Source organism: Saccopteryx bilineata, chromosome 1, assembly GCF_036850765.1.
Source record: "Saccopteryx bilineata isolate mSacBil1 chromosome 1, mSacBil1_pri_phased_curated, whole genome shotgun sequence".
NCBI lineage: Eukaryota > Metazoa > Chordata > Mammalia > Chiroptera > Emballonuridae > Saccopteryx > Saccopteryx bilineata.
The window spans coordinates 242,458,161-242,480,012 of NC_089490.1; the positions used below are offsets into that span (position 1 = coordinate 242,458,161).

Below are 21,852 nucleotides of genomic sequence, written 5' to 3' on the forward strand. Positions count from 1 at the left end.
AATAAAAGGGGGGGATAGTTTGAAAAAAATAATTATTAAGCAAAAAACTTCCAAAAAACAGAACCCAAGAAACAAGACAATGAAATCAAGACAACACTAAGATTAAATTAATAGATTCTACACAAGATCTCAACTTGGCTACTCAAATTTAGCTAAGCAAAAACACATTGATTTAATGAAGACATATTCTGATATGCCTTGAAACAATTTCTTTAATGCTATGATCTGGAAGATATTGGTATAAACTATATACAAAATAAAATCTTTAAAGGCAGAGACCTTCTCTATTTTCATTTACTAATGTAAAGGAGGTGCCTATCATAAAACTGATGAGCATTTAGTAAGTGTCTAATAAGTAAATGAGGAAAGAAACTGAAAAATATGTATCTAAAATTTTAAAATGCTACAATGCGAAGAATTCGGTTATCTGGACATGCAAAATTATTAGTTTGCCAGGAATACTTATGAAAGTATATAGGAAGATAATTGTTTCCTTAGGCAAACTGAAATTCTATTATTTTGAAACTGAGTGAAAAACATATTCCAAGCCATCTGTATAAGACTTAAAGCTATTCTTAAAGATTAACGAGTAAACATAATTAACAGACTGTTGGATTTACTAAACAATGTCTAATTAATTGTTTGATGGTTATAACTCTCAAGACCGTCTAGTCCAAAAACTCCATAAATTAAATTATGATTATTTGTAGTATCATAGCCAAAAGCTTATTGCAGATTCTAGTTTGCTGGTATGCTTACTTGTTCTAATTTAAAAGGTCTGTCTCTCCAGCCACCAGGAAATAAAAATTCTCAATTTGTTTCATAGTTTTCAAAAGTTATTATCAATTAATTTATTGGTATACCTGGTGCTGTCATAAAGTAAATGTAAATGAACAGCAAGCTAAAATGTGTATTAAAATATCCACACTAATCCTAACCTCGGCTTTCACTGAACCTTTTCTATTGAAGGAAACTGTAAATCTCACTAGCACTGCTTTGCTTAACAGCATAATTGAGTAGTAACCAGAGCAGCCATATGTGCTCCTTTCTTTATATAGGGCCTCAGAAACACGCACCTTTGAATCTCTGTAAGTGGCACACATTTTGTGCCCAATAAATATTTTCTGAATAAACTTTTCAAGTAATGCTGCATTTGGGGTAAGCCAACCAATTCTCAGAGACTTTAATTTAGTGAAAAGAGCAGGTATTTTGCAAGAAAAAGGGCACACTGGATGAACGCAGTCTGTGATTCAGGAAGAGAGCAAAGCTGTATGAATAGGATGGGACCAATCCACTGTCCTCTAGAAAGCCCATTTACAGAAACCTAAAAAACTCTGACGTTCTACTAGGGAAAACAGATAAATACGTAAGAGCTGTCGAATGCCTGCAGGATGTAGTGGAAAAGGGGGACAAGGAACTTGCAGGTTAAAAAGTGTCCACGGAAAACCCGAGGTGACACTGGAGCAGAGACCCTGAAGGTGAGGGCGCAAGTCTTATGGATACCTGGGGACAGAGTCCGGCGGAGGGCAGGGCGAACGCAGAGGTCCCGCCTGCGAGGACCGAAGCGCCGCCTCCCCGCCCCAGGCACGCGGGACCCCACGCTGCCAGCGCGGCTTAGGCTCTGACTCGCAGCTAGATGCAAAGCCGGTTGGAGGGTCAAAAAGGGACAAGATCTGGCTGAGACCCTCCAATTAATTTTTTAAGACAAAAGGAATAAAATGGAGGCAAAATCTCCCATTTACAATTAACGGTATCATTTAACTAAATTCATGAAAATATAACACAGATATCGTCCCATTTAGTAAAACTCGCTTACCTACTGCACTTTGTACCTGAAGAATGGCCCCCTTTTAATTTACAGAAGTCAATAAAGAGCCGTGGAAGCACAGTTATTTCACGTTGTTACAGTAAGACTACAAGAAGCATGGCACGCTACACAGAATCACATTTGTATTCCAGCCTGGTCCAGGACCTTAGTTTCAAATGTAACGAGGAAAGCGATGTTTGAAGTCGGCTGGCCCAGGCCCACCCGTGGCCCGCGGTCGCGGGTGGCCGGGGGCGCGGCGGGCGGCTCTCCCGCGCGCTCGGCTCCACCCACACTTAGAGGGGGGCGCGGACCGGCGCGCTTTGGGCGCCGCGGGCCAGCCACTTGCTCCAACAGCGTCGCCTACAGGTCTTTATCCCGATAGTTAGGGAAGAACCAAAACCACCGCCAACAAAAAAGGAGGTTCAGAAAAGACCGCCTATTTCCAGAAATAAATGAATGACAAACACGATTCCAATTCGATCCAGCTGGGAATCCTCTTCACCTCCACGGGCTGCGTTCTGACTCCGCAGAAATAACGCAGAGACGGGCTTCAAGTCCGGCCTCTCCAAAGGAGAGAAGGTGTACGATCCATCCATCCACCACGCTGCAGGGATACCATTTAAAACATGCATCGTCGCCGTCGGATCGCGGGCGTCCTCTCCGCGGCCGCCCCAGGCTCGGCGCCCTAAAGCTAATGTCGACCCGCGGGGGCAGCGAGCGCGGCCTGCGAGCCGGGCCGGGTCGGCGCACCAGCCACGCACACGGCCGCCGCCGCCGCCCGCTCCGGTCGGCCTCCGGGAAAACAGAGACCGGGGAGAGCCGGCCCGGCCGCGCCGCAGGACCGACAGGGAAAGGCGACACCCGCAGCCGCCCTGCGGAGGAGAAGGGTGCCGAGGCGAGCGCCGCCGCCTCGCTGCCGACCCCCGCCGGCCCCGGACGCCGAGCGGCGCAGAGCGGCACGGCGCGGCCGAGGACCAGAGCCCAAGTGGCGGCGGCGGCGGCGGAAGTGGAGTGGGGAAGAGGGGGTGGTTGTTAGTGTTTGGCGCCGGTGGAGGGAGTCATTCCTGCAGCTGCACTTCCGGTCGGCATTTTGTTCTGAGAGGGAGAGACGGAACGAGAGAGAGAGACACACACAGGGCTCCTTCCCCCCCCGCCCTCCCCCCCCTCCCTCCGTCGGTACCGACTCACCCGACACCAGCAAGCCGCAGGGAGGGACGCCCCCGCCGACTGGAGGATTGGTTCCCGGGCCGGCGGCGATGCCCCCCCGGTAGCTCGGGCCCCTGGCCGGCTGTTTGTGAGTGTTTCTATGTGGGAGAAGGAGGAGGAGGAGGAAGAAGAAGCCGCGATTTGTCTTCTCGGCTGCTCTCCCCCCGGCTCTACATGTTCCCCGCACTGAGGAGACGGAAGAGGAGCCGTAGCCACCCCCCCTCCCGGCCCGGATTATAGTCTCTCGCCACCGCGGCCTCGGCCTCCCCGCGGATTCGGACGCCGATTCGCCCAGGTAAATTCCTGCTCTTTCTCGCGGCGGCGGCGGCGGCGGCGGCGCCAGGTCCTCAGCGTCTCTCCTCCGCGCTCCCCTCCCCGCCGCTCCCGTAGCGGCCCCAGGTCTCCTCCGCGGGCGAGTCGCGAGTTCGCTCCTCTCGGTGGCAGCCGCCCTGCTGGGCGGTCGTTTTTGTACCCGCTCCCGGCCGGCTCCGGCGGCGGGGACGGCTCCTGCCGGGCGCCCGGGGAGGCGTAGGCCCGGCGGAGAGTGCAGGCCGCGGGCCAGCGGAATCTACTTGAGCTCGGGGATTAGGAGAGCTCCGGGCGGAGCGGGGCTGCTGCGGCTCGGTGACAGGCCTCGCCCGGGAGAGGAGCCGCCGCCAGCCAGCAGGCGGAAACAATACAACGGGCAGCGGCCGTGTCCCCGCTCGTCCCCATATTTACAACTTTCCCAGTCCGGGAGTGGGGAACGTCCCAGGGAAACAAACAACCCCCCTTCTTCCCCCTGTGACCCCAGGAAGGGAGGAAGTAGTTTCAGTTAGTGAGACCAAATGTAAATACTCCGACGCGGATCCTCTGCTAATTCTTTCCCCGTGGAAAACTTGTTTGGACGTTGGAAAGTTAATCGAGACTTTTCTTTTGTAGAAGAATTCAGTCGTTCACATGAATATTTAATACAGAAAACCATAGTGTGGTAGACACCGCATATGCCCCGCTCCCTACCCCCCCCATAAAAAGAGCTTTTCTGTTGTTGTTTGACAGTGTCTGTTGCACATGGACTTTATATTCAAAGACAAGTATAAAGTACTTGACTGGTTTACCCTGCCACTTTACGTTTGTGTTATATAAGGACAGTTTTAAACGACTAGACGTGAAAGACTAAGGTACTTCCTGATCTAACTGTGCAGAAGCATAAAAATTATTTTAAGTGTTTTGGAAATTGTGCTGAGATACAGGTAGAACCTTTTTTTTTTTTAAGTATACAGATTAATTTATGCTTAAAATCCCTGGGAGGTTAAAAAAAAATGTAGAAGGTGCCATCCTTTAATGGCAGGGCAGATCTTCTTGAGGTCCCAGGATTGTCATTGGCTGTTTGTGCCCATGATGTTTGACTGTGTAATGAGAGAGGTGTCATTTTAATAGGTCAAATGTATCTGTAAATGCTGGAGAAAAATGTAAGTTCTATCTTAAATTCTAGTTCAAGGGTAAGTTAAATGTTTTGAGCTTGTTCATGGAGGCGTAGGTTGGTAGAAAGGAGAAACAACCGGTTTACAAGTTTCCAGCAATAAAAATTGCGTTGAAAAATAAGTGTACATGGGTTTAGACTATTTGGATACTTTGTGTGATATTCACGGTAAGGAAACTTTCATTGGTTAAAATGCAGCAACACGGATCAACAAAGTCCCTTGTTTTACTGGTGGGTGTTAACATTGGTTCGAATTTTTGTGTGTGTCTCGTTGAATTGTCATTGTCCAATAAGTAACTTTACTGAAGGTTATTTTTGAGTTTAGTATTCTGCTTAAAATAAATTGTAGCACACTTACAGCAAACGTATGGAAAAATGTTGAAAAGAGTGAAGTTAATATAGCTGTCACGTACCAGGCATGTTTTAATGCTATAAATCCGTGTAGTAGTCAGTAGCGTGTCCGTGATTTGTATTGGTCAGGGAGCAGTTTGAATTTTAAAAAGCCTGAAGCTCCTGCGGAGCCCCAATCCCGGCCTCCCTCCCTCCCACTAATCTCCCATTCCTGTCTTTGTGCTGCCTGCTCCTGTTAGACACTGTTTGCTACAGGGCCTCAGGCCTACGCAGGGTGGGGGGCATGCCTGCTGGGGGCAGAGAATGCAGACGGGAGCAACACTTCACGTTTAAAGCAGAGGGTTTGGGGTTCGGCGAGGCAGATAAGGGCTCCAGTGTAAATGTTTGAAAGTCCCTTATATGAACCTGTAATTGTCTTTACAACTTTTATTTAGATAAAATAAAATATGGAGACATGTCAAGGGATGAACAGATTTCTGTTAAAGGTTATGGAAAGGAGTTCTGCTTGCTTGCTTAGTTTTTATCAACAGAAGGAACTTGCAGAGTTTTACACTTAAAGGGAGCTTTCTTACACAGATGTTTGCATCTGTGGTATCTTTTTATGTGACTTATTTTTTTCTAGTGACTTTGGAATTAAATGAAAGTGAATTCTTGTCAGATCTTATTTTCCTGATTGTTCATAGTTAGCGATCTCTAAGTAATATAGATTGTTTGATAGCTCTTAAGATAGCATAAACATCTTTAAAGCAGACTGAAAATATTTTTTTATTTGGTCAACTAACTTAAAAGGTTACTTTTAAAGGAGAAAACGTTATAAAACTATAATAAAACCTAAGCTTGAACTTTAAATTTTTGATAACTTAGTTGGAATGAATAATTTGTGTTTCTCTAGAGATTATAAGAATCCTGCTCTACTTCCCTGTATTGGTTGGGATAGTCACCAGTGGTTAATCTTGTATTTCCATTATTATTTTTTTTAATTCAGTGAAAGGAGACGACCATAGTGTTACAGTAATCTTACAATCCTAGTTATGTATGTGGAGAAATAGTTTCTAATATAGGTAAAGGGAATTTCAACATTATGATTTACTATTTCCTTGAGTTTGCAGAGTTACCAATAACATATAATACGGTAATTACTTGTAAAGAAATCAGTTTTAAAGTAATGAAAATCTAGCTAATCAAATTAAAGTTGAATATTAAGTAATTATTGTTAGTGTTTTTAGAAAGGTATATGGGATGCTTCCTTTTAAAAGCCACAAATATTTGTTTATTGGTTATTTAAAAGCATTTTGAATCAATGTAGGGATCATTATAAAATACTGTCCACCTTTGAAAAGAAAAAAATTATATTTGAAGATAGATTGAGATTCTCTTTGGGGAGGAAAAGTGAAAGTTTTCTATATGGTAGTAAATACAGTTTTGGTTTTCTGCATAATGATCATATTAAATTTCAAAAAATATTATGAGCAAAGCTGGATCAATTCAAAAATTTGTAATTTTCTTTATTTGGAGTTGGACTACACAATTCAAACATGTATTTTTTAAGGATTCCTAATTTCATATTTAATTTTTTTTAGTTCCATCCATTACCAAAATGCTATGCTAGAAACATTTGAACCTGTCTGTATTATATTTTGACATACTGTGATACGGAATTCTACATTTTCAAAATAAGATGTAAAAGTTAGTGATACAAGAGTAAAGAAAACTAACGAGTTTAAGTTTTTATATGGTTTGATTTAACTTTCCCCACCTCATTGCATATTATAAAAACCATAATTTGTAAGTAATTCTGAAAATTTAAATACAAGATTTCAGTTTCATATGAGGTGATTGGGAAAACTGAAGTAAATAAAAATTCTTACTAGAGAAATGCACTTCAGTTCTGTTTGTCACATTTCTTTGCCATAAAATGAATAGGAAATTACTAAGAACTTTATAGAATTCTGGTAATTAACTATTTAGTTGAAGTTTATTTTAATATCTGGAGCATATTAAGTTGGCTTTGGTGGTAATGGTGTTATATAGCCTTTGAAAACCATTTAAGAAATACTTTTTAAGCAGTTTTCTCTTTTTAGCAGTTGTCATTTATCATTATTCTTTGTATTTTTAGATTGGTCCTTTTTCAAGGTGACCCGAGTTCCTTTATAAATATTCTCATTTCCCTGTGAAATAAGTGACCAGCATGACTTCCATTTTTTTAATGATAAACTTGACATCATAGGCCATGTGATTGGTATAGATTCTTGTAGTGAGTCAGTGAGAGAAGAAGGGATTCTCTAATTCTTAATAATTTTATCTGAGCTCTGGTCATGGTGCTATGTATTGCTTAGGGCTGGCACAGAACCATTTGTGATTTTTTCAATTATCTAAGTCCAAGGTGCTTTTCCCTATTTCTTTTAGAGATAGGATACCTGTCTCTTGGTTGTATTTTCTTGGTATGAAAATAGTACTTTTAGAAATCCTGACCTTGTGAGGTTGATTGAGTTTTAAAATATATTCTATCCCTCCTAAGAAATGTAAGTGAATTAACTCTGTTTGTAATAAACAATACATAATGACTCACAAAAGTTTTATTTTTATACTATTTTCTAAAATTACTAGAATGGAATTTTAGTGTTTCTAGTTGATTTAAAAATAATTTTAAACACCATATTTTTTTCATTAAAGGCCATCATTACAATTTTAAAGGGTATTTTATGTGCTCAGAATTTTTTTCCCAAGTAAGTAATAAAATGATTTTAGGTATTTCTCTTCTATATTGTTCTATTTGTTGCAAATCTAGAGTCAGTTTTGATGAATTGTTTATCATCATTATGTTTTAAGGCATATTTCTTTCTGTTCCCAAAGTGTTATTATTAGTACAGATTATTTTGTTTTATCTAGCACTGCCAACTAGATAAGATTTTGAGGGCCTATTATTTGTTTGGAATTATGTTTAATATGTCCCCATAGTATTATCTCATTTAATTCCTCTAAAGCTCATGAACAGTTACCATCTACAAATTACAGATGACAAAACTGATGCTGGAAAGGTTAGAAAATTGCCCACTGTCTTATAATTAGTAAATGATCAATCTGATTTATATGTGTTCTTAAGGATTTAGGATTCCACATTTCTAGTTTTAGTAAAATCTTAATATTATTTTTTGATTGCTCATTTGATTCAATACTTTCAAGTAATGTAACCAAAGAAATTGTTTACTTTAGGCAGAAAACTAAAATAGAATTAAAACTATTATCTCATATATGTATATATAGTATATAATGTTTTTGAAATCAGTAAATCTTTACTATCTTATATTTTAAATTTGAGTTAAGCAATTTGTGATATTTTTACTGTTAGGTTTTTTATATTGAGTCAAAATTGTCAAAGCATCTGTTTTTAGAAAGGGAAATTCATCTTTAGAAAGTGATTTCATTCATAGAAATGTGTATGACGAGTTGTAGTATATAATAGATGAATCTATAAGTTAGTATGACTGATCTTTTTTTAAAGTTTCAGTATTTATATAACCAAAGAATCTGATGCTTTCAAAGTCATTAATTGAAAAGTTGTACACTAAGTCAGTTGTACAGTTGAGCTGTTGTCATTAACACAACCTTATGGGACTCCTTGAATGAATACCTTTAGAGCCTTTGAGATAGTCTTTGTCTTATCCTTACTAGTAAGTCTATCTTCAGAGGCAGATTTGAGTTTTAGAGATAGTAAAATGTAATTTAGAACTTAGTTTAGGAAAACTAAGATTTAGTAAGATCGTTTTCTTTTTTAAATACTTTTCTGTGTTTTATTTTGTCTTAATTGGGTCCTTGATTGCTTTTTTTTTTTTAAGATTGTATTGATTTTAGAGAGAGGAAAGAGAGGGAGAAAGGTGGTGGTGATGGAGCGAGAAGCATCAACTCTTAGTTGCTTTGCGCATGTGCCTTGACTGTGCCAGCCCAGGGTTTCCAGTCGCCAACCTCAGCATTCCAGGTCGCAGCTTTATCCACTGCGCCACCACAGGTCAGGCTAATATCTTTTATGCTTGTCAGGCTCTGTATTAAGTGTTTTACATTTTAATATGTAATATTATTAGTGACTTTATGTACCAGAAACTGGGCCAGGGGCTTTATATGAATATTCCCAATTCTCTAAGTTGTAGTGTAAGTTTGGTTGTATTTATTATCTTAAGATACGTATAAAATGACTAAGGTCACCAGCTGTGGAAGAAAGTGGAGAAAGGGCTCCCGAGTTCATGCTTTACCCATCCACCTTAACCACTACACTGTGTATCGTGATTGGAGGTTAGTGATAGTGTTCTTGTTTTACAGACAAGGAAATTGAGGCTCATTATGTTAAGAAACTTGTTCAATACTTGCAAAGTTGGCAAAGTGTTAGAGATAAGCTTCCAGCCCCAATGGTTCTAATCCAACACTTATTTCCATTTTGCCATACTGCCATTTTAGGATTTATAATACCTCTTTTTTTAATAAAAAAGGTAGGCTTGATTATAGAGTTTTTCATGTGTGGCTTATAAGGAGATTGTGAAGATAATTTAAAAAGAGGAATTCTAAAATGTTTCGGCAGTTATAGCTAATACATTATTTGATTGCAGTCCTTTAAAAAAATACCTTGTTATCTTACACCATGTATAATATACAAAATGTATGTGTAATGCATTTTAAAATTTTAGGACAATTTTAAAGTGCAGGTGGGGCAAAAGGTTTATAGTTGTTCATATGGAAAATAATACAATAATTAATAAATAATAATATAAACTGTTTTTGCATACTCATAACTGTAAACTTTCTTTGCCCCATCCCATATATGCATGCTATACCTGTGAAATAGTTTTAGAAAAATAGAAAAGCCACTTTATGTTCTTTTTTTTTTTTTTTTTTTTTTTTGCTGGAAGCTGGAAACGGAGAGACAGTCAGACAGACTCCCGCATGCGCCCGACCGGGATCCACCCAGCACGCCCACCATGGGGCGACGCTCTGCCCACCAGGGGGCGATGCTCTGCCCATCCTGGGCGTCGCCATGTTGCGACCATCCTGGGGGTCGCCATGTTGCGACCAGAGCCACTCTAGCGCCTGGGGCAGAGGCCACAGAGCCATCCCCAGCGCCCGGGCCATCTTTGCTCCAATGGAGCCTTGGCTGCGGGAGGGGAAGAGAGAGACAGAGAGGAAAGCGCGGCGGAGGGGTGGAGAAGCAAATGGGCGCTTCTCCTATGTGCCCTGGCCGGGAATCGAACCCGGGTCCTCCGCACGCTAGGCCGACGCTCTACCGCTGAGCCAACCGGCCAGGGCTTATGTTCATATTATTGTGATTCTTGAATTATTTTTTATAAAAATGTTAAGCATTAAAAAACACTCAAAAATACATTGCATTTTTAACATAATTTATGTAGGTAAATTGTTTTGCCATTTTACATGTGTGTAGCTTATCATTTAATATGACTATACCAAACTTTTTAAACTTTTTTGTGGTATGCATTTGCCCTTTGGCAGAAAGGAAACCTTTGTCAGTATGCAGAAACATGGAATTAGCAACATTAATGAATTTATTAAAATAATTTTATGTGTTTTTATACCTCCTGACACATTCAGGAATGCTGACATTTTGAAATAGTGGATTTCTTTCTGTTAGAAGTAACATATTTGGATCACTTAAACTTCTTAGTCCTTATGTACCGATGAAATGCATACATGTTTTATATGAGTACTGTTCTTAAAAATAGTTATCCTAGATACCTTAAAAACTGCTTGAATTATTAAAACTCAATAGTTTACTCTCAAAATATTAATCTTTATGACTATATGTTTAGTTTTTTTATTTTCAAAACAAAAATGTCCTTGAAATTAATACTTGCAACACAATACATCACTGAGTTTTTTCAGCACTGTTCCTTGGCAACTCTTTCAGAATTTTAAACCACTTTTAATTGTCTTGTTTTTGTTTTTTATTTTTATGAAGTAAGAAACGGGGAGGGAAGCAGAGAGACAGACTCCCGCATGTGCCGGACCAGGATCCACCCAGCATGCCCTCTAGGGGGCGATGCTCTGCCCATCTGGGCCGTTGCGCGGTTGCAACCTGAGCCATTCTAGCGCCTTGGCCGAGTCCAACTTTACTCCAATGGAGCTGCAGGAGGGGAAGAGAGCGATAGAGATAAAGGAGAGGGGGAAGGGTGGAGAAGCAGATGGGTGCTTTTCCTTTGTGCCCGGGCTGGGAATTGAACCCAGGACTTCATACACCAGGCTGACTCTCTACCACTAAGCCAACCAGCCAGGGCCTTAATTGTCTTTTTTTTTTTTAATTTTTTATATTTTTATATACTAAGTGAAAGGTGGAGAGGCAGGGAGGCAGAGACAGACTTTAGCATGTGCCCTGACTGGATCCACCAGGCGAGCCCCGTCTAGGGCCTATGCTCTGCTCATCTGGGGCCTGAGCTCCAGTGCTCAGTAGCCAAGCTCTTTCAGTGCCTGAGGCAAGGCCATGGAGTGTCTGGGGCCAACTTGCATGAACCATTTGAGCCCTGACTGTGGGAGGTGAAGAGAGGGAGGGAGGGAGGGGGAGGGGAGAGAGAGAGAGAGAGAGAGAGAGAGAGAGAGAGAGAGAGAGAGAGAAAAGCAAGAGGCAAGGGGTGGAGAAATAGATGGTTGCTTTTCTTGTGTGCCCTGACCAAGAATCAAACCCAGGACTTCCACACACCAGGGCTGGTGCTCTACCACTGCGCCAGCTGGCCAGGGCCTTTAATTCTCTTGATCTGATAGGACTGTGGGTTGCCAATTTCTACCTAAAGAAATGGATTATTTGAATATAGGCTATATGCAATTCAATTTTTACTTGGTAATGTGCAAGTGGAAATTGTACATGGGTGTAAATTGGGCTTAACGCCCCCAAACCCCATTTTTTATATTGTTCTTAAAACATTGATGCACTTGACTTAATGTTTTCCTCTCAGGGCTCTGCCTATGACTAACAAAACTCTAAGGTTGAAAGTTAAAATGTAATGGCCTAAAAGCTACTGTTATCATTCTGTTTTGAGACAAGAATTAGGAATCCAGTATTTATACTATAACCTATCTTCAGGTTATCTAGAAAGACATAAATAACATATACTTTTTATTTAGCTCTACTAATCTTTTTATCCTTTTCTCTTTCTCTTTTCATCTGTGTGTTTTTTTTTTCACTGTTAACATCCATCTAGTCTTTATCTCCTCATAAACAAATTTTTACATGGCATGGGGAATACAGGTGTTGTTAAGGTACATGGTCATATAATGTATTACTGTTGACCCTTAAACAAGACACTTTTGAACTGTGTCAGTTTGCTTTATACATAGATATTTATTCAGCAGATACTACTTTTCCTTGAGGAAACCTAGACCAGTTTAAAAGGCCTCAAATTCTGAAATCTTCGTAAGTTCAAAATGTTGTTGGAAAAGCATTGACATAAACTGTGAAAATGTATATTTGTATAGCATTCCTGCTTCTGCAAATGTGTTATTTCTCAAAATATCAAGTCAAGGACCAAATTTTTGTGTTGTAGTTATCCACTACATTTTTGTTGAATTTATTAATTGGGATTAAGCTATATGATATTGCTTAAAGATATACATATTTCTAAATCTAAGATTTGTGAGGGCAAGTATAGTTTTGTGTTAAGTTCAAAATATAATTTTCTTTCATATAGATGTTCTTGAGGGCTCCTTTTAGGTAAGAACATTTTATTTGAATACATCCTTAATAATACATATGTAATGTCTATAAAAAATAAATCAAAGAAAAGTTTAAACCAGTTTCTTTAGCTGTTGGTAAGGATTATATCGTTTTCATGTCTTGGGGCACAGAATTGGGAGAAAGATACTGGAGTTTAATGGAAGAGGGAAGGTATCTACTTTCTTGTTTTAAGCTTAAGGTTGATTTATTATAGTTAGTATTTTCTTTGCTAATTAAGTATTATGTATAATACTGTAGATAAGCTAACTAATGAGAAGTACATTATAGCACATTAAAAATGCTATTCAACTAAAATAGTGGTATGATGACTTAAGTAAGGCTTAATGAGTTATCATTTATACAGTAAAATTTACTCTTTTAGGTTTATACAGTTTGATGACTTTTGCACCTGTCAGTCTTACAACCACCACCATAGTCAAGACAGGGAATGTTTATTTTCATCAACCTGAAAAGGTTCCTTCTGTCCTTTTGTAATCAGTTTCCTACACCTATTCCAGCCCCTGGCAACCAGATCAAATTTCTGTCCTGGCAATTTTGTCTTTTCTAGAATGTCGCATAAATGGAATTATACGGTATGTAGGCTTCTGTGTCGGGTTTTACTTAGAATAAGCGTTTTTGAGATTTAGCCATGTAGATGCATGTATTAGTAGTTTATTGGTAACTCAATTTTGAAACTGAATTTAATATACTCTTTAACTTTGATACCACTGTCAAAAATACTTAGAACAGCTTTAGATAGTTCTCTCAGATCTTGTGACTGCTTTGTTTTTGGACATAATTTTACTTGCTTGTTTTTATCCCTTACTCCAAAAACTTTATGATTGACATTTTTAAGTAGCATTTATTTATATTAGTTAATTCTGTTACATTAGATGCTCAACAAAGCAGGTAAAATAGACATTGCTCTCTTTTTCATCATGATTAAAATAGGTGGCATCATGTATTTTGAATAGATAGCACATAGAAACTGGAACAAGAAATGAGGGCTGGTATAATAGTAACTTACCAAAAATTGTGTTTACATTTTGCTTTAAGTTTAATGTTTGTTGTTTGTACTAAAAAATAGAACATAGTTTATAGTGAATAACAGTCATTGCCTTTCTTCTAATCATAAAGTTATAGAACCAGTGCTCTCTGGCAGGTAACGAGGAACGGGCCATTTTCTGCTCAGTTTATTTGAATACCCCCCTCTAATACACACACACACACACACACACACACACACACACACCCTTTTGAAACAGTGTTCAGGGATATAGCATTCTCTTTTTGTTCTTTCTTTATGTATTTAACCTCTCATTTGTAGACTCTTGCCATTCTTCTCTTTGCCTGCCCCTTAAATATTGGCATTCTCAAGGTGGTTTTTCAACCTTCGTTCTGTTCTTTCTTCCTATTCATCTCGTTTATTCAACATGACTTTTTATCTGCTTACTACCTGTATACTGATGACTCATAAATCTATCTCCAGAATATATTTCTCTTTTTAGATCCAACTGTCTGTCTACCAGACACCTCCTGATGTTCAATGAATACTATAGATTCAAAAGTATATAAATCTAAACTCATCCTTTATTTCTTCCCTACTCTTAATGCTGTCCACCTTAAAAGAAAGAAAACTATTATTATAACTATGTGAAGTAAGTTAATGTTTCCACCATCAGCTTAGTTGCCTAAGCTAGAAACTTGGTTATATTACTTGATCTTTTCCTTCACTATACTTCCAACACCTCCCTGAATATCATTTGAATCCATCACTCCTCTGATTTGATTCTGAGAATGGTCATGTACATAAAATTTATCACATGAAATAATTTCTAGCATTTGAAGAAAAATTTAGAGGTAATTAATGTTAGGATACTATGGGATACACACACACACACACACACACACACACACACACGAGCTCTGATATTTAAAATTAAAGTGTAATCTTCAGTAACATTCATACTTTAAAATCTAAATGTGACTGTCTTCTGTACACATTTCCATTATATCTAAAATCTAGAGCTTCTGACTTACTGCCTAGTATATCAGCTAGAACAGTTTGAACTCAGCCTTTATCTTTCCATACCTTACTTTAGGGTACTGCGTTTCATGGATGTGCGCATTCATTTCAATACTGTGCTTATGTATTCAAGAGCAGAGTCTGAGTTGAGAAGAAAAGAGGAATGTAGCAAGGGGAAGGTAAAGGAAGGGTTTTTTCATTGACTTTTCTATTCTGTGGAAATAAGTTCATCTCAACAACATTTTCACTTTTCTTGCAGATAACAAAAAACTAAAGAAACAAATGCAGTGGAGTATGATACCATTCAGTTGCTCGGTATACATAATTTTTTAACGCAAGAGCCAGATGTAACTACTACTTGTTTGTAAAATTGGAAGTTATTGCTTATGGCTTTATATGACATTACAGTATCTTTTCCTCAGAATACAAAGTTAATCTTATTTATTCCCAAGTTTGAACACAGGGGTCTACTTAGAGTTACTGGTTTAAATAACCTGAATATTTTTGGAGGGGAAGGCATCATGAAAAACAGTAAATATTTTCTTCACTGTGTCTAGAGTTTATAACTAATGAAATAATAGTTGCTATATTTTGCTCTGGTGCTAATTACCATGGTTTTAAGAAAAGGGTTTTAATCCTAAGGACTTACAAACAGTTACTGAATAAATTTGTATTAAGTCCTGGGATATAGGGCTAATTGGGGTGACAAAAAAATGGAGTATGGCTTGCTAAATATTGATCATGTATAATAGATGAAAGAAAACATGAAGCCCAGAAAAGGTAAGATAGCATTTAAAGCAAATGGTGTAATTTAGTTAATTTGTATGTGGACAATTAGGTGTGCTTAGCTGGATAAGAGAAAGGTCTGTATGCAGAAGTGTTTTGAATTCTTTCTCCTCTTTTAGTCCCATTCCAGCTTTACTTCTGTTTTTAGGTATTACCTCTGGGCTTGACTGATTTGTAGGATCCAGGGCTAAAGTAACCTGATATGCATATTAGGAGTTGGGAGGTATTGGTGGGAAAGGGAGAGAGGTATTACATAGTTCTTCATTCTTTTCTGATTGTTGGTGGTGTGTATTGTATGTCATAGTGCTATTGCATGTCCTCGGTATTCAGATTAGGGAGCCTAAGAACTAGTTTAAAATGACTTAAAATTTACAAGTCTTGGGATGAACTATCTGAATCTGTAATGTTTTACCTAGCTGTTGAACCATGTTGTCACCTCTACTGATTATAATGGTTTTATTGATTCTGATGTTTTCAACTAGAAGTCAGCCACCAAAATTTCAGTGTTTTTTTTAATAAAATTTCATAGTTTAGCAAGTCTCTATTCTCTTAGTTTTCTTGAAAACTATAATTTTCTGGTATGTTAATTTAAGTAAGGCTAAATGATATAATTTAGAACTTAAAACTTTTTAAGAACATGAAAGACATTTTTTTTCAATTATAGAATGTGGAAAAACTATGCTATTTGAAAAATAGGAAAAATATCTATAATCTCATATTTAATATTTTTCTTATTAAGTTTTTAGTGAAAATATTAATATGAATATAATTATGGTTATATATACTATGTTTATGGTATAATTATACTTATATTGTCTTGTTTTCTCTTAAGGTTGTAGTGTAAAGATTTCCCTAATTTCCTGTAGAGTGTTTTCATAATTTAAAATGTTACCTAATATTTTGTCAGTGGTGAACCATAATTTTTTTTAGTAATTCTACTGTTGGACGTTTTATTTACTTTCACTTTGTGTGTGTATGTGTGCGCGTGCAAAAATGTGGCAGTGGAACATCTTTATATACAGAGAAAACCCTTTGAGGGCTTTATTCACTTTGAGGAGAATCCTATATGTGCAAGTTGAATCACAAGATTTGAACATTTTTATGGCTCTTAATATGTATTTCAAATAGTTTTATCTTTTCATAATCATTTTATTTATGTCTTCCTTCATGTAGTAAATTGCATTTTGATAAATGAAAGAAGGGAGTAGTTCCTAGTGATACAGTTTTAGTTAAGGGATATTCAGTCTGCAAGAAAAAAATGTGGTGTGTAAGAAATCAATTTTTACATAGATGCTATCACTTAGTCTTAATACTTGGAATATGAAACATCTAGCATGATGTGGGCATGGCCATGATCTCATATTCAGTCTTCTGTTCATCAAACATCGAGTGTTTTCTATTTCTCAGGACCCATAAGACATTAGAAGTGACGAAATAAAAGACTCAGACCTTGCCTTCAAGGCTCTTACAGTCTAATACAGACAAATAAAAATCATGTTTCATTATCCAGATTAACAAAGAGGGTACAGTAGGTGTACTGGAAATCACCTAATTTAGACTCGAGATAGTATATAAACTAAGTATTGTAGGCCACTAATTACACTTGGGAGCTTGGGGCAACAATTCGATAATAGAAACTGCAGATGTTTAGGGCTGGAAAAGGAATACACCAAAAAGCTGGAGAAGGACAGAGTTCAAATTACAGAGGAATATATATGCGTTTAAGCAGTCTACATTTTACTTTAAAGGCATTGGGGAGCCAAGAAATAAATTAGTAATGATGGTAGGTAGAAAAAAGGACACTAGGGAGGCCATTTGGACATTGATGAGATCCTCAGTGAAAACAGCGTGAATGTGTAGGAGGAAGCTCATAACATGGTAAGGAATTAGCCTGGATACAGTTTGGTGTTTTTACCTGCAGGTAGGTTGCATAATGAAGAATGAAAAGAGTCAAGGATGCCTCCTTGATTCTCAGGTTTCATACCTGTGGGCCTTGGAGTGTGGAAGTTCCATTTGTTAAGATTGGAAATAAAGGAGGAGAAGGTCATAAAAATTGAACAGTGGGGATGTGGAAGAAGTGAAGGAGGTTATATTATACAGTTCTAGATATGATGAGTTTAACTGACCTGTGGGGCATTCAGGTGTACAGTGGATATGGGAGTTTTAAATACTTGAGGTTTTCAGAGCTCAGAAGACATCACGCTTTTCTTTGGCAAAGCATATAATTATGAATTAATTAGTCTATTAGAGGATTATTTTCATAAAGATATTTATAAATCTATGTTGAGATTTTAAAAGGCTATGTAAAATTTAACTTGAAAACCATGTTGAAATCCTAGGGTTTCTTTATTACCTCAACTAAGAATGTCCAAGATAATACTCAGTTTATTACTATAGTTTTGATATTAAGCATACAAATTAGAATTAGCATATAAATTTTTAAACCAATGCAAGTTAAATCACTCTTGGCTGCCTATGAATTAAGAATGCATTCTACCAAAAACGGTATCACCTTTCACGTTTTGTACAGAGTGGATATTGAAAAATTTAGTGGTTTGGTCAAATTGTTGTAAGTTACTAATGGTTACTTGAAAATTACTTTCAAGGCTGACTTTGATCTCTCAAAACAGTCTTAAATCGGGGTTAAAAGTAGATACTATGTATTTTTTTAAAAATCTTACTTGATTTGAATTACCAGAAGATAATACTATTTTTTCTGAGGCTGTGTTTTCCAGCTTATTGACAATATCACTATGGATTTAGAATAACAAAGTAAATGTTCTTGTATGACATTTTCTATTATACAAGGCTCTTCCTAGGGCCTTACTAGTGCTTTTGTTTATCAATAGTCAAGACTACTTCTTTAGTTGGTTTTATATGGAATTCATAAACATAATATGATCTTTTAGTGAGAACTGTGTTACTTTGCTCATGACGGATTATCTTTACAAAATAATTAAAGATCTACTTTTAACTTTAATTTTTAAATTTTTATTTTTCATTTACAGTTTACATTCAGTATTATTTTGTATTTGTTTCAGATGTAGGCCTAATGGTTAGACAATCATTTACTTTACAAAGTGATCCCTCTGGTATTTCAAGTACCCGTCTGGCACCATACAAAGTTATTACACTATTATTGACTATATTCCCTATGCTGTACTTTACATGCTTGTGACTATATTTTAGCTACCAATTTGTACTTCTCAATCCCTTTACCTTTTCCAGTCAGTCCCTCGACCCCTTCCCTCCGTCAGTCATCAGGCTTTTCTCTGTATCTGAGTCTGTTTCTATTTTGCTTATTATATTTTTCTTTAGTCTCCACACATAAGTGAAATCATGATACTTACTTTTCTCTGACTGACTTATTTCACTTAGCATAATATCCTGTAGGTCAATCCACGTTGTTGCAAATGGTAAGATTTTATTCTTTTTTATGGCTTAGTGATATTCCATTGTATATATGTACCACACCTCTTTTTTTTTCTTTTTACTTAGAGGCTGGGAAGCAAGGAGACAGAGTCATGCATGCACCCCATCTGGGATCCACATGGCAAGCCCCCCACAGGGCCATGCTCTGACCATCTGGGGCCATTGCTCAGCAACTGAACTATACTGCTCACAAAAACTAGGGGATATATTATCGCTTCATATTCATTTTGAAATATCTCCTAATTTTGTGAGCAGTATATTTCAGTGCCTGAGGCGAGGTCATGGAGCCATCCTCAGCACCCAGGGCCAACTTGCTCAAATCAAGCATGGCTGCATGTGGGGAAGAGAGAGAAAGAGAGAGAAAAGGTCAAGGGGTGGAGAAGCAGATGGTTGTCTCTCCTGTGTGCCCTGACCGAGAATCAGACCTGGGACTTCCACACGCCAGGCCGACACTCTACTGCTGAGCCAACCGGCCAGGGCTTCTTTTTTATTCACTCATCTATCGATGTGCACTTGTGTTGCTTCGATATCTTGGCTATTATAAATAATTCTGCTGCAATGAATCTAGGAGTGCATGTATTGTTTCAAATTACTGCTTTAGGTTTCTTTGTGTAATATCCCCAGAAGTGGAATTGCTGGGTCATAGGACAGTTCCATTTTTAATTTTTTGAGGAACTCCCTACTGGTTTTTGTTTTTGTTTTTTAAAGATTTTTATTTATTGATTTTACAGAGTGAGGAGAAGGGGATGGAGTGAGAAGTATCAACTCATAGTTGCTTCATTTTAGTTGTTCATTGTGTGCTTGTTGTATGTGACTTGACCAGGCAAGCCCAGGGTTTTGAACCTGCGACCTCAGCTTTCCAGGTCAATGCTCTACCCATTGTGCCACCACAAGCCAGGCCCTACTGATTTCCATAGTGCAGCATAGTGGCTGCTCCAGTTCACATTTCCACCAACAGGGTTCCCTTTTCACCACATCCCTGTCAAAACTTGTTTGTTGATTTATTGATGCTAACCATTCTGTCTAGTATGAGGTGATATCTCTTTGTGGTTTTAATTTGCATAACTCTGATGATTAGTGGTCTTAAGTATGTTTTCATATATCTATTGGCCATCTCTAAATCCTGTATGGAGAAATGTCTGTTTAGGTTTTTGCTCACTTTTTAATTGGATTGTTTGTTTTTTTGGTGTTGAGTGGTATGAGTTCTTTATATATTTTGGATATTAACCCCTTATCAGATGTATTATTAACAAATATGTTCTTCTATTCAGTGGGGTGGTGTTTTTTTTCTTGTTGTTTAGTTGATGGTATTCTTGGATGTGTAAAAACTTGATTATTTTTCTTTTGTTGTCCTTGTCCGAGCAGATATGTCAGAAAAAATATTGCTATAAGAAATGTCAGATTTTACTACACAAGTTTTTCTAGAAGGTTTATGGTTTTGAGTCTTATATTTAAATCTTTAATACATCTTTAAGTTGGTGCTTTGCATATGGTGGAAGAAGGTGGTCTAGTTTGATTTTTTGCATGTATCTGTCCAGTTTTCCCAACATTATTTATTGAGTCGACTGTCTTTACCCCACTGTATGTTCTTGCCTCCTTTGGCATATATTAATTGACCTGGTGGGCACGGGTTTATTTCTGGATTCTTTATTTCATGATCTATGTGTCCATTTTTATGCCAGTTCCATGCTGTTTTGATTACTCTAGCCTTGTAATATAGTTTGATGTCAGATAGTGTGATATAAATATTTACTTTTAGAATATTAAATTTAAAATGGCAATAGCTTTTTCAAAGTATTGCGTGCCTGAAATTATAAAGGGATCAAACTAACTGATCAGGTGTCATAATTTTAAAATGAAGATTAGTGCTTTCCTAGGATAAGTACATCTAAGCAAATATAATCAACTAAGGAATTTTTTTCAAACTCTAATCCTTTGCTGGAGGTGTAAGCTCAGTTTATAAGTTTTTGTTTTAGCTAGTTGGTTAAACTTTTTAATCATCCCACAAGGGTTAATTGAATGATTGCCATGTGCTCAGTAATGAAGTCGAGGCATTCGATGCTCATTTTTTTTTCAACTTTTCTGAATTTTACATGCTGCCTAAAAATTCCTCTATTTTAAAAAACATCTGTGAGGCATAAAGGCACAAGGAAACCACTGTGAGGGGACTTACTAGTAAATTAGAATTAAAAATGGCAATAAAATGGAGAGATGTGTTCATTTATGAAGAATGTAGGGTAGTTACTGGATACTACTGGAGAGGACAGATGAATTGTAGAAAGAAGAGTAGCAGATACTATAAATGAATTTGATAAAAATAATTGAGAAAATTGAAGTAAAATAATTAAGTACCAATTTGCAATAGTACTTAAAATAAATTAAAATTTTAGGAACTGACAGATCTATTTCTAAGTGTGATTTGATGTTTAAAAAGTTTACTCCAGCCCTGGCCAGTTGTCTAAATGGATGGAGCGCTAGCCCGGTGTGCGGACATCCTAGCTCTCTCCCCGTCAGGGCACACATAAGAAGCAACCATTGCTTCTTGTACCCTTCTTTTCTTCTCTTTCTTCTCTCCCTCTTCTCTCCCTCTTCCCTTCTTTCAGCTAGTGGCTCAGTTGGTTCAAGTGTTGATCCCAGGCACGGAGGATAACTTGGTTGGTCTGAGCATCGGGGTGCTGGGTGCAGTCCTGGCCCAGGTGCATGCAGAAAGAAATCTATCTCCCTGCTTCTCACATAAAAATAAATACAAAGTTTACTCCAAAGTCATTGCGTTATTTTGTATATTTTGAATACATGTAAAATGCTTAGAAGTGTGCTGGGTACTTAGGTTAAGTCCCCAGCAAATATTTGTTATTGTTATTAGTTGACAGCTACCTTTCTAATTGTGATGTGATGAAAAAATATACTTTTCAAGTATATCTCTAAATTAAAATCTTTTAATTAGTGACATTTATAATGAATTATTACAAAGAAAGATATTTTATAAAAAGTAAAGAAAAAGCAATCAAATCAGCTCAACTTCATCTGGTATTGAACTCTTAAGTATTTCTTCACAACTTGGCTATATAACACAGATC

At 37.8% G+C, this 21,852-nt stretch overlaps 2 protein-coding genes across 4 annotated transcripts in view; one reads left to right on the forward strand and one right to left on the reverse strand.

The window, feature by feature from the left end:
- Positions 1–2,498: 2,498 nt before the first annotated feature.
- Positions 2,499–21,852, reverse strand: part of LOC136319490 (uncharacterized) — a 29,674-nt gene continuing 10,320 nt past the window's right edge. Inside the window, exons 2-3 of the mRNA XM_066252736.1 lie at positions 2,996–3,520; positions 2,499–2,902 (exon numbers count right to left, since the gene is read on the reverse strand). Coding sequence (XP_066108833.1) covers positions 2,499–2,902; positions 2,996–3,520 — 929 coding nt within the window. The remainder of the gene's footprint in view (positions 2,903–2,995; positions 3,521–21,852) is intronic.
- NIPBL (NIPBL cohesin loading factor) overlaps positions 2,999–21,852 on the forward strand; it is a 213,506-nt gene continuing 194,652 nt past the window's right edge. For 2 of the 3 annotated variants that reach the window (XM_066239927.1, XM_066239936.1), the window contains exon 1: positions 2,999–3,308. The gene's annotated coding sequence lies outside the window, so the exon portion shown is untranslated. The remainder of the gene's footprint in view (positions 3,309–21,852) is intronic. The other variant, XM_066239900.1, reaches the window with a different exon arrangement.